Source organism: Siniperca chuatsi, linkage group LG6 (assembly GCF_020085105.1).
Source record: "Siniperca chuatsi isolate FFG_IHB_CAS linkage group LG6, ASM2008510v1, whole genome shotgun sequence".
NCBI classification, from domain to species: Eukaryota; Metazoa; Chordata; class Actinopteri; order Centrarchiformes; family Sinipercidae; genus Siniperca; species Siniperca chuatsi.
The window spans coordinates 25,773,398-25,793,757 of record NC_058047.1 but is presented as its reverse complement, the minus strand read 5'-3'; the positions used below and the strand labels follow the sequence as shown (position 1 = coordinate 25,793,757).

At 38.4% G+C, this 20,360-nt stretch overlaps 1 protein-coding gene across 2 annotated transcripts in view; it reads left to right on the top strand.

Annotated features, from left to right (window-relative positions):
* rab6ba (RAB6B, member RAS oncogene family a) overlaps positions 1–20,360 on the top strand; it is a 50,906-nt gene that overhangs the window by 18,482 nt on the left and 12,064 nt on the right. The window contains exons 2-5 of one of the 2 annotated variants that reach the window (XM_044199198.1): positions 4,687–4,745; positions 15,041–15,094; positions 15,528–15,654; positions 17,096–17,207. In XM_044199198.1, the coding sequence (XP_044055133.1) occupies positions 4,687–4,745; positions 15,041–15,094; positions 15,528–15,654; positions 17,096–17,207 (352 nt within the window). The remainder of the gene's footprint in view (positions 1–4,686; positions 4,746–15,040; positions 15,095–15,527; positions 15,655–17,095; positions 17,208–20,360) is intronic. The other variant, XM_044199199.1, reaches the window with a different exon arrangement.

Sequence of the window (20,360 nt, the reverse complement as noted above, 5' to 3'; positions counted from 1 at the left end):
CAGAAATGCAGAGCTAATTCTGAAATGTTATCAAAAATTTGCCTTGTTAATCATTTCTTTTTGGCCTAACAGAAAATACACTAAATTATTGCAGCCATGAGCGTAACTAAGCTTCCTGCTTCCACCCCAGTAATTAAATTCACACAAACAGACCTGGAGTTATATCTGAAGATATTGACAAAAATTGAATACCGCACTCAGTTCAGCCTTTTAAGATTACAAGAATACCGTAGTTTGGATCAGGACATTAAGGGACATGTTAATGTTTCACTGTAGTGCTTTGGTGTTATGTAATTCAGTGTGTATCAATGTGCATCATTATACTGTTTTATACATACATCTAAGCAAAATCAAAGGCTCTGGGGAAGAATTTTGGTCTCTCTTCAGATTTTGTTCATACTGCACTCTCCCAGGTACTACTTGAGTTAGAGGAAGAAATAAGGACGTGCTGTCTGTCCCTGAGTTTTGAAGCTTTCAGCAGTGACTGAGAGGCACAGAGAGTGCTGTGTGACTTTGCTTAGTGGTTGAGGAGGATGAGTCAGCAGAGAGGACACTGGATCAGACTCTCCATCCTAAAGTTCTGCTCTCTCATAATCATTGATGTGAAGGCATGCTGTGCCGAACAAATATTCAAGGTGAAAAATAGTAACTAAACCACATACTGTAAAGTCAATAGTGTATTGTAACAGTGTAGGGCTGCAACAATTGATGATTTTCATTATTGATTAAGTGCCAAAAAGTAATGAAAAATGCCCATTACAGTTTACATGGCCCCAAGATGACATCGTCAAAATGCTTGTTTTGTCTGACTAACTGTCCGAAACTCAAAAGGTATTCAACTTACACTTATATAAACGACACAAAAGCAGCCACTTTACACATTTGATGAGCTTGACCGGGAATGTTTGCATCTTTGCTTGGCAAATGACTTAAACTATCGACATATTATCACAATTAACCCTTCACTAAGTCCCGCCCGCCATGGTTACTCAGATCACGTCCACATTAAGCCGGTTAAATCCCCCCCAAACACCAAAAGCTTTACCAAAACGACCTCCAGGGTGTGTAAATTTCAAAACTCCAGCTTGGTGTTTCACCATGGAGAGAGAAATTTAGATGTAGTGTTAGACTCATCACTCCTTGATTTCAGACAGAGGTTGACAAAAGCAGGCTTCTCATTTTTAGTCACAGACTGTTGATTTTATGACTGTTGCTGACTAAAAAGTGTCTAAAAACAGACTGTCGCAGACTTTGTTAGCTTTAGCTAGCTAGCTAACTAACATTAACTCTGTAAGTTGGTTGAAAACTTTGTCTAAGGCTGACTTTTTAATGTTTCCGGCTTACTCGTATAAATATGAGAAACTTGCAAAAGGACCTTCAAATATGCATTTGATGGCTACATGCATGATACCATGTTAATTTTGTTTTGTAATGATGCAATAAAGATTAAGGCTAAAGCTAGCATGTCCTTGGCAAAATGCCAGCATCCTCAGTTGAAAAAAAACCCCAAAACAATATAAGACAAACAACACTTTAACATGAGAAAAGGATTTGAGGATAAAGATGAATCGATGAGTTTGGCAAAGTCATCTTGGATGAACTTCACCAAATCCAATGCAGAGCAGGAAATAGCTGCTAATGTTACCCTAAATTCTCTAAGTGCTTAGTAGGACCACAGTGGTTATGTCAATCCTGAATGGGGGTTTATCTAACGTAACCTGTAACCCCACATAATAATGTAGTTAGCTAATGATATGCTAACTCTTGGCCTTGGAAGTATCACAAGGTCACTGTAGGTAACTATCTAGCTAGTGCATGCTAGTGTTAGCAGTTTACATTAGAGCAGATAAACTCACTTTTTAATCCAATCCTTTCACTTTTGCTTCTGATTCAACAAAAGTAACCACCTTTCATACTCTTTAAATGCTGAGTACCGCTTTTACTGCAGCTCCATAATTTATTAGATGAGTCCTGATGGAGTTTTAATTCCAAATAGACCATGACTGAGTTAGTAGAACTTGTTAAATTAGCTGGTATCTATCTAAAGTAGGACAGCTCTGGAGCTAAGTAAGCTAGATGATGTACTGATAAATTAGCAGGAGATCATTAGCATAATCAGTAGCTGCACATCAGATCCTGCCTTGCAGATATGGAAACCAAGTGAGGGTACAGACAGATGTAATTAGTGTGCCCAATTAAAAACTCTTTCTGTAAACAATTGTAACTGGGTGCACATTTGATGAACTGTGAATTAAAGACAGATTGTGTTTACTAAGTGAGACTGCGCTTGCAAATTTTGAGGGCTCAGTTACAGTACATTTCTTTCACATGAATAATTAATTGAAATTTTTCAAATATTTAATAACAACAAATCTGGAATGGCAGCTGCACAAAAAGATGTTGCTTTTTGCACTGGTGGGTATATGTATATGAGTAGATTTAGGTCTATTAGTTAAGAGTCAATAAGATAAAATGTCAGTAAACAGAATGGTAGTCAGCACCATCCAGAGGCTGGTCAGTGTTTACTGGCAGATTAGATGTAGCACTGTAGCACTTGATATGTTCCACTGGAGTTAGAGGGATATAGAATATCGGCTCTCAGCCAACCATCTGCACTGCTGCTAAATGGATATAAGAAGAGGATGTGATTGATTCCTGCTGGCTTCCCCATTTGCTGTGCTCCAGTCCCCTTCATTAGTAAAACCACTGAGGATAAAAAATCAGAAAACCATATACGCCATCTATCAGTGAGCCAACCATGTCTCACCAGTCTTCTTTTCTATAAGTGATTAATTCTGGTATATAATGCTTTATGCTCCTAAAATGATGAATTCATTATTGAATTGATATTAAATTAGGTAGCTGTTTTCCAGTTGTTTGTCAGCCACATACCATAACACGGCTCCATAATGATTCTTGGCAGTTTACTTAAGTATCATTTTTCCACAGAGCAAAGCATCAAATATAATAGTTGGGTACATTTAGGTACACAATAAGAATACTTGTGGTCTTCTTCTTGTGTATCCACTGTAACAGCTTGTCCAAAATGGAATAAATGCTAGAATATCTTTTCCTATCTGTGATTGCTTAAGTCCCATGCAAAACAGTTGGAGAGCGTGCAGTCCAGGATTACTGTAAATTATTGTTTGTAATGCACAGACATTAATCAGGGGAATCAATAGTGTTGGAGCTGAACAATGCTCAAAAGCTGTAGAGTTATCACTAACCCTATTACTAATTGCACTGTTCTCCGACAGTTGACAAATTCTTTTTTGATATAATTATGATATTATTTTGCTTCAAGGTGCAATACAGTCAGTGTTGCCAACTCTCGCAAGACAAATAAGCAACAAAATTAACATAGCCTGTTACGGCCTCAATGTAAACAGGCTCAATAAATGAGCCTGCAACATATTAAAATGAAACCACTTGGAGTTTGAAAAGAAATAATATATTTTATTTATATTAGCTTTTGTGGTTACTCTTGTATTTTAGGGTGATGCTGACAACTCAGAAAACATCATCCAGTAATGATTATAATTTGCATGAACAGAATATGTGATTGTTGGATTACTCACAAAGCGTGACATCTAGTCTGTGTAGCCAGAAAATAAAAAGCCTGTAACAATGCTGATTTAAATTTAAAAAGCCAATATTATTTGGTGCAAATTAAATCTAAAAATCACCTCAGATAATGGTTAGGATAATGCCTTCATTCTAAAATGAAAGATGTGTTTAAATTTAATTGGAAACAACCAAACTATAAACTTCTGTATTAATGTATTGTTTAATTACAAAGGGTAGCCTACATATTTCTGAGAGCAATATCAAAATTCATAAGAATGGTGCACTCTAAAAATAAAACTATAAACCTATGAAATCTGACCATACAGTCTATAAATCTGACTCGTAACTATGCAGTAACTGCTATAAAATCAGATTGGTTAGGCTACAACATGATTGACATGACATTGATTTTTCTCCATTGAGAAGGAGGAGGGGGCGGATATGTCCATGTGGGGGTTTGCGGGAAGGCGAGTTACACTACAGCACTGATATTATTTGTGAGTGTCAAAAACTGTTCTAACTCTAACAGAAAACTGTGTGTTCATGTAGAACTCCATCGCTGATCCCTCAAAGATGATTGAGAAAATAGGTGTTCACAGTTTTTAAAACCAACCAGATGTCATTTTATTAGACTTGATTAGTCAGTGCGTTGGCTTAGCATTCAGTTTCAATGCTATGCAGATGACAGACAACTGTAAATGTCAGCAAAACTGAAACTGTCAGCAAAACTGCTGAAGCCCACAGATAACGGTCTTTTAACTGAAAAGGCTATTGACTTTTCCCTCAGGTTTCCTTTTTTTCTGTAAAAATGAGTTTGCATCTTTGCATCTCATCACCCTGCTCGCCCCATTAAATATATTAAATGGGAAATGTATGTGTTTTGGGAACACACATAATGCCAGTAGCGGCAGTAGCACTGTAATTACATCTGGACCTGATGACCCTGCTGACCTCCTGGTTACCCCCACACACAGTAATGAGCTCCCTGGGCAGCAGTGACAGCCATGGCAGAAACCATAACAACCAATCCCGCTGTTACATTTATTGAGTGTCTGAATAGAGGAAGACAAAGCCTCTTGTCTCTCATTTAACACATTCTGTCTTTTTCTTCTCTTGCAGTTGGAAAGACGTCTCTGATCACACGGTTCATGTATGACAGCTTTGACAACACATATCAGGTAGGTGCTACGGCAGGCACTGAGAGTGAATATTTTGTCTCTATTGATCAATTTTGTCTCTATTGATCAGTCACACTGCTTTGTGTCTTTCCTTCGATAGTGAAACATACAGCTATACATAAATCAAAGACATAATAATCAAGGAAATTAATTCACCAGAAATAACTATTTTTGTGTGTGTGTGTGTTAAATGAGGATGTTCTAGCCAACATGGATGTTAAAACAGACACCTTTGAACTGAACAACATCAAGAGCACTGTGGACCCTCAGGCGATCACTATTTCTAAGCTTGTTCTCCAAAGCAGCCTAATCTCACTCGTCATCTTGAAACAGAATATTGCTTCTGCAGCTACAGCACTTACAGAGGTCTTTGCAAGCATCTGCAGCCACACAAAGGACCCTTAAATAAAACCTGCAGTATTATTGCTTTATAAGCAAAAAGTATCTACTTGTATAGTAATAAAAAAGGAATTAAAAATAAATCTCAAAGCTATTCTGCCCTCCTTCTCATATAGTTTGGAGTGTGTGTGTCCTTTAACTCACTCAGGGAAGTGAAGACTTATGTGTGAAAAAGCATATGCAGATTAACCTAAGAAACACTGAAATATCATCAGTATATGAGAACACTGAACGTGTTACGCTTGCCAGAAGGAAGAATCTCTGTCATGCTAACAAACTGTAGGCTCCAGCTGTCTGCTTTTAAGTTAAATTGCAATGTAAGATTTCAACCATTCAAGATTGCGCTATGATTTAAATTTCAGAAGCCGTTAGCTTGATAATAGAACATTTATTTTTATTTAACTAGTGATGAGGGAGTCTTGTTTAACGTGTGTTTGATTGTGGATTATATAAAAAATATTAACTGGCAGTGCAGAGAGTCCACAGAGACTCAGAGGCCTTTCTTGGCGATGAATGATGTGTCTTTTTGACCAAAACCTGAACCTCACCTTATCCTACTATACAGTCTCTCTATTTTAATTTGAAGGGTTGATACTTTCATTTAAAAATATCTTTTGAGTCGGAATAGACATTTCCATCAGGTATAAAATTGGCCAGCATGCTTGCCATCAGGCCAGTAGAGTTCATAATGTTCTGCAGCCTACTGGTCCATCTAAAGATTGAGACATGGGCTTCAATCCCAAAGTGTTAATCTGGCCCTTCCTTTAAATCATCTACAGCAGTCTCTAAAGATTGCTTCAGTTTTCAATCTAAGCCGTGCCTCCTTTTTCCTCACCTTCTCCATCTAACTTGACTTTCTTGTCCTCTCTCAGTATACACATCTATAATTAAAACTGTCTCTCTATCACCTGGAATGGAAGTTTATTAAAGGAATAGGTCGACATTTTGGGAAATACGCTTATTGGCTTTCTAGCAGAGAGTTAAATAAGAAGATAGATACCACTCTCATTTGTCTGCTCAGTATAAGGGTACCGCCAGCAGCTGGCTACCTCAGCTTAGCACAAAGACTGAAAACGGGGAAAAGCTAGCTTGGCTCTGTCCAAAGGTAACAAAACCTGTCAACCAGCACCTCTAATGCTCACTAATTGACAAGTAATATCTCATTTATTTAATCCTCACAAAAACCAAAGAGTAAATATGTCAGTTTGCCGTTTTATGGGGTTTATGTGCTGGACTATTTCATGGCTGTGATCAGTAACTCTCTAGAGTCTCCACTGGTTTCCTGCATAGACTGTATAAAAAAAATGAACGTAGTGTCCATGATGTGATACATAGGTTTCTGAAGAGCTGTTGTGAAGCGGTGGAGCTGAGGCAGGTCGAATGAAGCCTGGTTGATGAAACCACCTAGCGGCTAGCCACCTGATAGGGCACTCACATGTCACTCAAAGTGGCCACGTCCTTTATTATGCATAACATATTATAGCTTTAATATAATTTTAATAGGTGAGTTATATAAAAATCCATCCCCCTCAGGGTTGTCATGAAGGGAAAAATTAGCTATAGAGATCAAAACAGTTTTTTCTACCAGGCTGTAAACATGTTTATTTCTGCTGTAAAGTTGGACATTTTAACATGGGGCTGTATGGGGATTGACTCGCTTTTGGAGCCAGCTTCAAGTGGCCATTCGTGGTACTGCAGTTTTTGGCACTTCCACGTTGGCTTTTCCCAAAATGTCGAACATTTGCTTTGAGAGAATTGCACAGCACGGAGAGCACAACATCTGGTACACAGACTGAGGGTTGAACATGGTCAAAAATATTGTTCAGCTTCTATTCAGTTAGTTTTCACTATATTATCAGTGTCTTCTTTGGCCTTACTGAATCCTGCTAAACCCCAAAAAAAAAAAAAAAAGTATGAAAGAAAAAACACGTCTCTATTCTTCAGTGTTCGCACAAGTACTGTGCTGTGCTGAAATGAGATTTGGATGGCTCATTGTGTGTGGATTAGACTGCCCTGTGATGCTGCTGTATCCTCTTATATTTCTACATTCATAAGTCATGAAAGACTACAGAGCCAGACATTTCACACTGACTGTTAGGGCTCATGTCTTTGTGTTGTTAAGTTGCTGAATCTTCATGATGCATAGGTATTTCTTTAAACATCTCTTTTGTTACCGTTGGCAATGGAACAGGCTTACATTTGTCAAAGTTGGCTGTGGACTCAAAGACTGGGAAGCAGAGTTATTATAACAGCTATAACCCAACATCTTACCTTATCAGCGTCTCAATGGTGGGAAAAGAAATGAATCCGTTCATAAATTCTTGTTAAAAAGGGGAGAGTTTTTGCTGGATGATTAGCTGATAGTGGAATGGAGAGGTTTTCAAACTATGAGGTATGCCTCCCCAGGTGGGCAAGGGAGAGTTGAGGAGGTGGGGCACGAAGGGAGAGACCTGAGGCGTGAGGTGAAAGGTGCATGCTGGTGTTCTAAAAACAACACAAAGTTAGTTATTGTAGTTTGGCCCATTGATTTGGCCAGCTTATCAACACGGCCAACAGTCACAGCTGCAGCAGCAGCTGTAACACACAGCTCATGGAGGCAATTAAGTTACTTTAAAACCCTTAGTGCCAGATTGCTGCAATTTACATCAATTTACAACCAAATATTTTAAGAATCAGAGTGACTGAGGTCTGAGGATATCATTGTCTCTGATGTCGGCAGATAAACATCAATAAATCCACTTAGAAATGACTCCAGGACTTGCTTGAGAATCATCATGTTTTTAAGTTTTCTTCAGTATCAAAGTAATCCAGTGAGTCCGTACATTTGTGGGTATTTTGCAAACAGGAACTACTAATAGCTAATTTGGCATATTTTTAATGGTGCCAAAATGTAGATAATATAGGCTACAAGTTGTCAGCCACATAGTAACTCACTGAATCCATGGCAACATTATACTTCGTGTTTATATCCCCCAAATTATTATAGGAATTGTAGTTCTAAAAGTTAGTGCAGAATTATCCCCCAAATAGAAGTAAGACAAAGAATAATAATAATAGGAGTGCCAAATTCTGTTAATATTATTATTGTTATTGTTGTGTCAGTTTTGTCTGAGTGGGGGCCCACAGTGGCAGACTTTGAAAACCCCTGCTCTATTTCAATCCAGTATTATGCAATATGTTATGACTCTAGTGAGATTAATATCTTTATAAATAAGGCCTATAATGCATGGATAGCAAATGTGACACGATCATTTCCTGCATCATTTTCAGAGAGTAGCACACTCCTAAGTGCAATTACCTGGAGTGAATGTGGGCGTCTGTTGTTGCCTGCAGTCTGTCTCGCTCCAAGGCCACTGCTGTAACTTCCAACCTGAATGCAGCTGGATAAATTACGACTCTGAAATCCAACAGCCATCAAAGTCAGCACTAAGTGCAGTCATTCTGAGGAGCATGTGGGAACTTGGTTTTCTAGACAAATGGCCGTATGCACCGGCCTCGCTGTGATGAGGCCTGAAGGGACAGAGAGCACCTTCTCACCCTCGCTTTTTCAGCCATGTCCTTCCATTGGAAGTGGACAGGCAGCATGCTAGGCAGACAGATGCCGATAGATAGCATCAGCTCATTTAATAATGTCCCCATATGCTGTTTAATGTCACTCTCTGCCCCATGCTATTGTAATGGCCTGTGCACCAAATGATAACAGCAGCCAGGGAGGAATATGAAAATCAGTTGGTTATTTTATTTGTGTGTAAAACAAAGCCATTTGAATCCACCACTTAACCCTACGTCCACAAAACAGCCTCGTCATTCCCTTCTTACAGTCACCTTCTTCTTCTTTTGCCAGATAGTGGATTAATGATTTTGTTATGGTTGCCGTAACCTCTGCTTTGTAGCCATAGATTAAAGCTAAAGCTCAGTCTCTCCTAAATGTGTGTGTGTATGTGTGTCCCTAATGCCACTTCTTTTTTCTCCCTGGCTCAGTGCTAGGTAGGGCTGTAAAAGATTTTGCAGTTTTTTTCTAGTTCATCTCCTAAGACCATTGAGTATTAATTAAAATGCTGCATGCCTTAGCTCAGTTTGAGTGTTGATGCTGCTGCTCAGAGGCGAGGCTAGATTTGCCCAGTGAGGGTGGAAAGATGCTATGAATGTGAGCCTGCAGGAGACATCTGTCCTGATGAGAAGATTTATGAAGTCACGGTTTCCAGGCCTACATAGTGAATCCCCACATGTTTGTGTTTTCATGTTTGTCAAGCTTTTAGATTTGAGCAGATCCAGCTCAGTCCTTTGAAGGAAGAGTGGCAGTATATTTAGAGACCGAGGGCCATCAGAAAGATGAAACCGAGCGTGGTAGTGGCTTTAGTCAGCAGGAGGATGACTAAGGCCAGATTTGCTGCCTCTAAAGCAGCAGACTCCCATCAAGCAGCCACCCAGCCGAGAGAGACAGAGGCAGGCGTCCTCACTGCCTGGCAGCACATGCTAAAGGGCTCGGAGCCCTCCAGAGGCAGAGCGCTTTTGTCAGCTGTGGTGGAGCAGTCAGTCAGATCTGTTTGCTCTGCCCAAATACTCAGCTATTTAGTGTAGCAACTGGTGAACTGGTGAATCTGATTTATTGGACATTTCAAAAATATATACAATGTCACGCTTCGCGACAATTTGAAGCAGAGGATAAGACAATGAAGGTGTGAAATTTTACTTAATACCATTGTGGTCTTCTTTCTGTATTTCAGTTTTTTTTTTTTATTACTCTAAATATGAAAATGGTTTAGTTTGCAAAGAATCTTCCACAAAATGTATCTATGTATTACCCTATTTGAGTAAACCGCATAGAACTGAAACAATTGATTAGTAGAAAATAGTTTACATATTTTGGTTCCAGCTTCTCAATTGTGAGGCTGTGCTCCTTTTCCTTGTCCTATGTAATAGTAAAATGAATATCACTGAGTTTTAGACTGCTAGTCAAAACAAGCATTTTGAAGACATCACCTTGGATTCTAGGAAATTGTGATGGGCATTTCCCCCTATTTTCTGACATTATATAAACCAAACAATTAGGCTAATCTATTGTTTGAGTAAATACTGAGCAGATTCATTTATGATGAAAATAATCGTCAGTTAGTTGCACCCCTAAAACAGGAATTTTCAACAGTTCAAAGATAATGCATGGTAAATGTTAGAGACAATATATCTAAACTTGTTTTAAGATACATTTATATCTTCTATAGAGCTGAAACAATTAGTCGAATAATTGATTAGTCAATCAACAGAAAATGAATCTGCAGCAATTTCTTGCTTTTGCTTATGATGTTGATAGCTGTTATATTTAACGCATTTCAGGATTTACTGTTTAAAAACCTTGTCAAACTCTAATAAATGAAACTTGAAACTGAATTAATTAATCGTTTAAGTCAATTATCAAGCAACAATGCCAAGGTTTCAGCTTCTCAAATGTGAGAATTTGCTGCTTTTCTCAGTGTTATATCATTGTAAATTCAACAATGGATTATTGACCAATTGAACTGTTGGTCTGATAACAGTTTGAAGATGTCCCCTTGGGTTTTGGAAAATAGTTGTCACTATTTCCTAATGTTTTTAAAACTAAATGATGAATAAAAATTATTAGTTGCAGCTTGTTTCTCTCTGCTGCTGCAACAACCCAGTCTGCTATCAGGATTGGAAGATTGGTTTAACCTTAAATGAATGTGGATTACAAATCTACCCATAATGCATTGTGACATAAGTAAAGTGAGTTAAATAGACTGCTCATTACTGTGGTTACAAATGTGGCATGCTGTAAATTTTATGTCTACATATATTATTACCACAGCCTGCTGTCGGATGAAGAAGGCATGATCATAGATTCATCTATTCCGTCTTGTGTTGGCAGGAAACTTCAAATTAATCAGATTTTGTGTGTTCACAAACTGCTGTCAAATACGGCGCTGTAAGCAAATACCAGTATGCTTACTGTGACTCAAGGTCTGTTGGTTTAACAGCGTCCCTGCCAGATGGAGGACCTTGAAAGTCCTGGTGGGAACAGCAGTGGTGGAAGAAGTATTCATATCGAAGCAGAAATACCATATTAGAGAAACACAAAAATATTCCAAGTTAAAATGCTGCATTTGTTAATTAAGTTAGATGCAATGATTAAAGCCAAATGTGGCATATCTGTTGGGTCATAAATCCAACATCTTGCCTGTGCAAATATGATTTAGTTCGCTCCATGACTTCCTCACAGGTGAACCCTGAGTTGTAGTAAACTGTGAAGCCTGTGCTCAGTATAAAGAGGTGGGCTGGTAGACAGTGCTCACTGGAATCAGTGGCATGTATGTTGGCTCAGAGACTGTTTTTTTGGAATCATCGTGAAGTGTTTGATCGTTCCTACTCCTGCTGTCACCAAAAAGTCACAAACATCCCTTCTCCTCACTATATTTAAGGCCTAATCCGTCACTGCAGTATTTTGCCCACTGCTGAAACACTTTCCACATTAATCATCCTATAACTTCCTTTCAGAATTCACCACAATAAATTGTGTACTACTAAAGTACATTTACTGTCTCAATGTAAATATTCAGCAAATTGAGATAATGTTATGGCCAAGTCAAAAGTGGAGCGGGGATTTTTGTACTGCTATTGCTCGACACACTTCCCCATGTGTCAATCCAGTAATGCTACTTGTGCTACCTTTTCCATCTGGTTGAACGTAGTAGTATTTGTCAGAAATCCATCTTCATTTGGAAAAATCAGCTTGTTTGACCCCCTTACACCACACTGTCTGATGACAGCTGGGATGTCCCAGATAAGGTCTGTAGCTCAGGACAACAATTCAACAGCAAAGGGATTACAAGGTTCCATAATAAACCTCCTGAAAAATCATCTGTGTGTGAGTACCAGCTGATTCACCGTTTTCGAGTGCATACCAACCCACTGCAACACCTACCCTGCTTCCATGACTGTCACAGTGGCTTGACTGAGCAGACAAACGCTCACCTTCCTCCATTCTTATCACTCATCCAGGGAAACATTAATGCACATATTAGTTATTTATATATTATGTGACCCTGGTCTATAGCAGAACAAGCGTTATTGTCATAACTAGGGCTGCAACTAATGACTATGTTCGATTAATCTGCCAATTAGTTTCCAAAATTTTCGTTTTATCTATAAAATGTCTGAAAATAGTAAATGATTATATTTTGTCAGAGCTCAAGGTGACCTTTTCAAATGTCCAAAACCCAAAGCTTGATATGTGATATATGACAACAAAAAGCATAAAATCTTTACCTTTGAAAAGCTGATATCAGTGGCAATTTGGCATTTTTGCTTAAAAAGTGACTGAAACGATGAATTGATAATCAAAATAGTTGCTGATTAATTTTCTGTCTGTCGACTAATCCATTAATCAATTGATTGTTTAGGCTCTAGTCTTAGCTCATATTCTCTCATTCCTTGTATTTATATACGCATATGTGGTAACTGGGAAATTGATACATTCACCTACAAATAAACTAAGACAAAGAATTATTTGCAAATCCAGTTTGTTGCTGGTAATGGACTTGACATATGAAGAGAAAAGGAATGGATATTTAAGATAATTGTACTAATGCAAATACTAGTTTTGGTCAGCTGACATGGTTGCTTTAGTAAGATACATTATTTGGAGTCTTTCGCCACAGCAGTTAATGTCTCCTGATGTACTCACACATCAAAAATCCGCGTCAAAATCAACTCATTTAATGATGATTTCCAAAAATATTTTAAGACCAATATCTTAAGGCCACATTCAAGTTAAAATGTCAAAAATACGTTTAAAATATGTGAAATCCCTCAGTTAAAAAGCATTTTTGCCCTATTCCCTGGCAGAATGGGCCAGAGAGCCATGGTCTGTCTTCTGACGATGTGCGCTAGTTAAAAATTTAAAAAGAATATTAATTATTTCTGGTGATCTAATCTGTTCATGTATAGCTTTCTGTGGGATTCTATATTTAAAACTGGGCCCAGAAAGAGCCTACAGCACCTCCAAGAAAAACTCCTGCAACATCTCTATTGCTTTAACTTCATTCAAGGTGTTGTGTCTATAATAACATTCCAAGTCAAAGTTTTCTCAGGTGACCCAAATGTTCAAAACGTCTTTAATTTCAAAGTTATTTTTATGGGCTGTTGTGGTGGGCCAATTTAACTCCTTCGGCACACAGATTTTTGTTTGCATTCCAGTGACAGAAAGACAGAAAGTTGTTAAATACTTTTAAAGCATATTCTGCCAGAATAAATAGGGGATTTCGTTGGGAAGTTCATGTAATCCACCTCTCTGTTTTGGTGCTGATAATAAAAATAATAATTTAAAAAATGTTTTATTTTACTTTATAATTGTAATTCTTTGATGCTGTTTATTTTCAGCCTGGCTGTGCTTGATCTGACTGAGTGTAAAGGAAGAGTATTAATGATGTCCTGTCTTCATGCCAGACTCTCTGAGTTAGTCCACTGTGGTAGCTGGCATCGCCAAGGAAACGAGTGCGTGATCAAGCTGCTGATGCCCAGTTCTGTCAAATTGGGCAGTGGGCACCCTTCTGGACTGCCTAACATAGACAAACACAACAGACCACCTGCTTAATCACAGATGGGTACAAATGTATCAAAACGTATCTCAGTGCAAATAAAATGTATCAAAATAAATTTGGCTGTTTAAATACAAGTAGGAAACTGCATCCTGTGCAGACATTCCCTGTCAGTCTAGCAGACCTATCAGCCATCTACAGTACGTGCTCCAGCTGGCCAGTGCTGGGGTTTGCAGGTTGGGGTCACACAGGCTTTAAACATGCAGCTGGGGACTGCTGCGTAATCCTGGGTCAGTCCTACACCAGCTACCATCGAGCCCTTTACACCCTCACCCCCTCGCACGTACACTGAGGCACCAAACATCTGGATGCGCCACATGAACGGGTCACGAACCACATCTTCCTTAACCAGCTGTCATTAAAAGTCTCTCATTCCAAACTCTTCTGTCTCTCACAATGCATCTATTGTTCATAAAATATTTAAACTGCATACTGTCTAATAGAATATTAGGAAGATTTCCAACACATGGTCCATGACTGCAAACACTAATAGAATAGTTAATACGGCTAATACTGAATTTCATAGCAATCAATGTTTTACATGCAGTGTTTTATTTTGAATTTGTAATTGTGAGATCTTAAAGTTTATTGTCGCATGTCCAAAACTGAACGGTTCTGGCATCAAAAAAAATCAGTAAAACAAACAAACCCAGATCTGCAGTTTAACATTGATTTGTAGGTTTTGATTTGTCCAAGCCAGAGCACCTGATGATATCATGGCAGGCAGCAAAGCAGAAAGCCGTGGGCTTGGCTGCGGAAACTAAACATCCCTTGAAGAGGGAACACAGTGCCATCTGTGTCGTGACACAATAAGGGAATGATTCGATTGCTATTATAAATGGATAATGTGGGATGATCAGAGCCATGATTTTAAGTAGCCCATTTGAGTAGAAAAAACATACAAAATGCACAACATATTGAAAAAAATACAGCTGTTCTGTTTATTGAAGTGGAATATTTGCACAATACTACCTGACATACTGTAACCTGCTCTAATTTACAAACTGACTGCATTTGATGTTCAATCAATAGACATTAAAAACTCAAAAATAATCACAGAGTTGAATCAACAATCTACTAAAATTGAATGTTATAAGCTTGCATTATTGCGGATATTCCCGTACACGGGATGATGTGATGTGGACTGTAATGAACCATGGATCTTACAGAAATCTGTCCTCCTCTTCACCTTTTGCATCTTTAACTTGCATTATTCAGTTCCTCAGTAAATACGGGATATTTACAGTGATGTTGATCCATGGATATTTTCTTTCCCTAAACTAGGCCACAATTGGGATTGACTTCCTGTCGAAAACCATGTACTTGGAAGATCGAACGGTAAGAACCTCCGTTTCATGACAAAGATGCTAAATGTTTGTATTGTGTCAGCAGTGCAGAACCTCCTTCTTTCAGAGAGAGACACATACTGCAGAAATATTCATCACTACAGTAATGCATGCCTTGAAACCCAGCAGTACTGATGAACAGCATGTCATCTTTCTAGTTTGTGATATGTAGATGAATATAAGCAAACCAGTCTGCATGTCTGTTTATCCTGGGGAATCTTTCATATAGCAGTACGACCTCAGAAGTCTCATCATGTCCGCTCATGTAAATAATGGCCGAGTGTGAATCTTGTGCTGTGTACGCTCAGACGCATATCTTATTGTACATGTTTATGACAGAGCACTTGTTGTGTAAGCTCGTGTGTGTGGAGGGAGCCTACTGTTTCCAGGCTCTCTGACTATCTGAATAACCTCAGCCTCCTCAGCTTTCTCTCTCTGAACCCCAGGTGAGGTTGCAGCTCTGGGACACAGCGGGACAAGAGCGCTTCAGGAGCCTCATTCCCAGTTATATACGGGACTCCACTGTGGCTGTGGTGGTCTACGACATTACAAGTCAGTGTCCCTCATGAAGTATTTGAATTTCATACTTAGAGTTCGCTGCTGGCTCACTAAGTGCCCAACTCCCTTTTCTGTTATACCTGCATGTATTCACCTGTAACCTGTAAAATGTATTTTACCTGTGTAACACAAGTAGCCAGAGTTCATCTCTCCTTGGCGCAAACTTCACTGCCTCTTATTGTGAAATGTGTGACAGATGGATTTCCCTGAGTAGCGAAATCCAAGTTGAGATTTCACAAATATCAAATATCTCCTTGATATTTCCCAGAAGCAAATTGGATCCACTGCATGATGAGATGAGACTTTTTGCATTCACCTCCCACCTTCTCAAATTCTTTTGTCTGCTACAGCATACATATGTGCTCTGTAAACCACAAGTCCTGTGTGGAGAAAGAAATCGGAAACCGGGGGGGCATTTGTACATTACATTTTTTTTGGTTTCACGGTGGCGCCCTCTATCTTTGCATTAATTCGTCAAAATACTGTTTGTTCCCCATCTACATAGATGGATTACTTGTTTCCATACAGCCAATCAAATCTCGCATAAAGCAGTAACGTCAGTGTTCTATCATAGGCAGAGCCAGACAGCAGCCTGCTACACAACACAAGAGCCACAGACTTTAAACAACAACCACATTAACTTTCCTGCTGAAGTCTCCTTCTTATCTAACTTACAAACATGAACACACGTCTTGTTCTGGACCTGAGATTGTTGAACGAGCAACCAAACAAACATTCACCGGGAAAAAGTGCACTGCTAATGTCAGTTTCTTTGTTTGTATCACCTATCTATTAAATTCTGCTTAACAGCAGTAGTGCAGTGCAACAGTAGTATTCAAACAGTAGTATTTAGAAGGTGGCCCTTGGTCATCCATAGATGGGCAAGGGCCCATGTAATTTATTTTTAGTTAGTGTGTTGGTGTGTAATATTTATCATTTTCCATGACAGAAAGTGACATTATTCTCTCTCAAGTCTGTCAGTGGCTTCTATTTAATTGAAAGAGCAAAGACCAAAACACAGCACCACATGGCTGCCCTCAGGAAGTGAATTTTATTCCTGATTTTATGGAAAAATAAGGGTTACCATCCCGCCAAACCATGCTCTTTTTTTTTTTTTTTTCACCCTGAAAAAGACGTGGGGTCTCTCTCATCAAAGTCCCTGTCCAAGAATGCAATACGACCCTTAGTCTACATGCCAGCAAACATGTATACTCAATGGACGTGGCAAGGTCAAAGGGATTTATTAAGAACTTTAACATGCGTCAGAGCTGGGCATGTACAGTACAACATGGATTTATTGTGTAATTCCAGTACTGTGTGTATCATACTGGATCATCTATCAGCAGGAGAGATGTCAGCGGATTGAATGCTACTGCAGTTGTACAAACAGGATCTTTAATTCGACTCTGGCTTTGTTTCTTCCCTTTCTCAACAGATGTTAATTCATTCCAGCAGACATCGAAATGGATCGAGGATGTGAGGACAGAGAGAGGAAGTGATGTCATCATTATGCTTGTCGGCAATAAAACAGACCTGGCAGATAAGAGGTATATAGTTTCTACTGAACCTGCCTCCTAACATCAGTACTTCTATCACATTTAGTCTTTTTAGTCAGCGTTTCCTTTTATGTCTTGACACCATGGCAACCATGATGTGCAAAGTGTCATTCTGTCTGTCAGTCTGTAGGAACATTCAGTTGAACACAATACCTTGAGAACAAAACATGATAGAAATATCAGGCTGACTCCACAGGCTCCCCTGCAGAGTAGATGGTTTGATTAGATGTTGGAGCGTCTCGCTGAATAAATCTGTATGTTAATGAGCCAGAACTGATTATCTTGAGACCAACATAACTCCTTAATACTTTTCCATAAGAATTTAATATTAATATATTAATACCACCTCAATGTTATATGAAGACAGGTATGAGAATGTTTGCTACGTTATATATCAAATATCTAAATGAATACACACAGCATAACTGGTTATTGTTAGTGTTGTTATAGTAATTATGGTGGAACGTCAACCTCAGCTGTTCTTACTGTTTGAAATGAGAAAATTATAGCTTGCTTGGGGAAATTATTCAGTGATTCAGTGACACTTGAGCAATCATGAACAGTGTGCAAGGGAATTCTTTTTTCATATATACATATATAACTGATCTTACTATTGTTGTAGTGAGGAAAAGGTGAGGAAATGCTGATGAAACAGGATGTTTAATAAACCTGAGAAGGAAAAAGAAACTGGTTTGAAAAGAGAATTCTTAGAGATACAGGGTAAAAATGAAATGAAATAAAGTAGAAATATACAGTAGAGGAGGAATAGCGGAAATTAAAGGGAGAATTGAACCATAAAATGACTTGTGTCCTTGTGCCAAAATGCATTAATGGTGCATACTGTACAGTATGTACAAAGTCTTTGCTTGAGATAGATTACAGATGCAGAGTAATCAGTAAAATGTGAAACTGACAAAATCTTCAGTTCTCATGTTGCCTCCTTTTTTCATGTAAAAGTCCTATTCTTGACATCCTTTAAGAAGTGTAGAAAATTAAGCTGAACCACTTCACCATCTGTTATTCCCTAACATATGTGGATATACAAAATTTTCAGTAATGTCGTGTTTGTGTATTATTGATTCTATTAGACCTCTATTTTACCAGGTTAAAAAAGTCTCATGAGATGCATTATATCTTTTATCAGAGAGACCTGTCCAAAATGGCAGTGTAGAGTAGTTAACACATAGTCACATAAAAAACATGCACAAGGAATTTACTTTTTATTATTCCTGCATATGTACAGAAACGTGCAGTGGCTGCTGAAGCACTGAACAAAAACTGCAAACGTTGTCTGTTTCTGTCCCTTGGTGAGGTTTACACTAAAGAACATTAATTAGCAAATGTTGGCATGCTAACATGCTAAACTAATATGGTGAACATGGAGAACATTATACCTGCTAAACATCAGCATATTAGCATTGTTATTGTGAGCATGTTAGCATGCTGACGTTAGCATTTATCTTAAAGCACCACTGTGCCTAAATACAGTCTCACAGAGCTGCTAGCATGGCTGTAGACTCTTGGTTTTATTTTAATAATTACTTATTTTCTTTCTCGTGAAACACATATTTATGTACCTTTTATGACACTTAAAATTAACTTTATCCACAGAACTTTGCAGTTCTCGTATAATATACAAGTAATTTACATTTGCATATGTATGTATTTGAGAAAAATGCATGCATATCTTAGTACACATGCTTTAGTTCTCAGCATACATCACTAGTACTCAATAGTTGTCATTAGTAGCATATTTCTGAGCTAAAGTTAGGAGGCTGACAAACGCTTCATGTGGTCCTTTAATTATTTTTATTTATTTTTCTGTTTATTGCTGTTCTGTCGTCTTAAGTAATGACAGTCCTCTGGGACATCCTTTATCTTAGTTTAGACAGCTGTCAACACACTGCTGAAACAGCTGACCATCTATTTTCTGGTCTTGTTGACTGAACTTAGTGTAATTCTAAGAAAACAGTGGGCTGACATGCTGGACAATGATGGTGTGGTAACGTGGTGTCGAGTGATTGGGGGTGTGCTTTAACATAGAATCAGACTGCTTTCCATTATCTTTGTTCTTTCTCCACCCGTCAAACATACTGAATAGTCAGGTTTGTAAAAGGATAGCATTTTTCACAAATAATGTTTCCTCATGTGGTGAGTAACCATGCATAGATTATACACACATATGCACCAGTTGAATTGTTATTGTCTGCATTATATGCCCATTCTTTAACAATAACATTTACTGCATGAACATGTCGAGGATATACTTTCAGCTGCAGAAAGAGGTTCCCACCGGCATACTTGTGTCTTAGATTCAATGCGTAACTGACTGAAGGGAAAGCAGGTGGTGGTGGTGATGGCAGTTTCCAGGATCTATCTCACTGGATCTGTCAGTAAAAGTTCATGGCTGCCATGACAACAGACCAAAGGCAAAAGCTTTGGTTTTTGAGATTGAGATTGCGTAGGTATAGTAAGACTGGGCAAGAATAAAATGTCTCATCTGTTAATAAGGATTACTACTCAGGTTTTATCTTATGTTATGTCTAAATATATCTTTCTAGCTGAGCTGTTATAATAATCAACAGAAATCGGTGTGGTGCTCAGTGAAATGATTTTGAAAATGTTGGACCCCAGAAAAACAGTGAACTGAAAACTACTGAACCTTTTCCCTTTTAAGTTACGGGTCATTTATCTTAACTGCAGTTTAGTTGGGCCACAATGGGGTCTGGAAGTTAAAGCTCCAGTAAATGTTCCATGATAAATAAGTAAAGGCTATTTTACTGCATTAACATCACCTCAGCATCATCTCCTAGTTTGCTTACAGGTAAATCAGCCTTATTGCTGTACGTATGAGCCTGACAGCTCTTTGCTCAAATCAGTGCAGAAAAATTCAAATGGCTTTTCCCTATTTTTTTTAAAACTACAGTACCCTCAGTTTTCCTGTGCTCCAGTTTCCAACTGTGTTGTCTTGAACAATCTGAATCTTCTAAATGAGTTCACTTTTTCTACCTTTTTGTTTTCATTTATTGCAAGGAAATTGATGTTAATCATAGTGACACTCCTCATGCAAAGGTAGTTCGACATGTCAGTGAATGTTTCCCATACAAGAGATGATAAATTGTTGCCGTCACTATGGGTACTGTT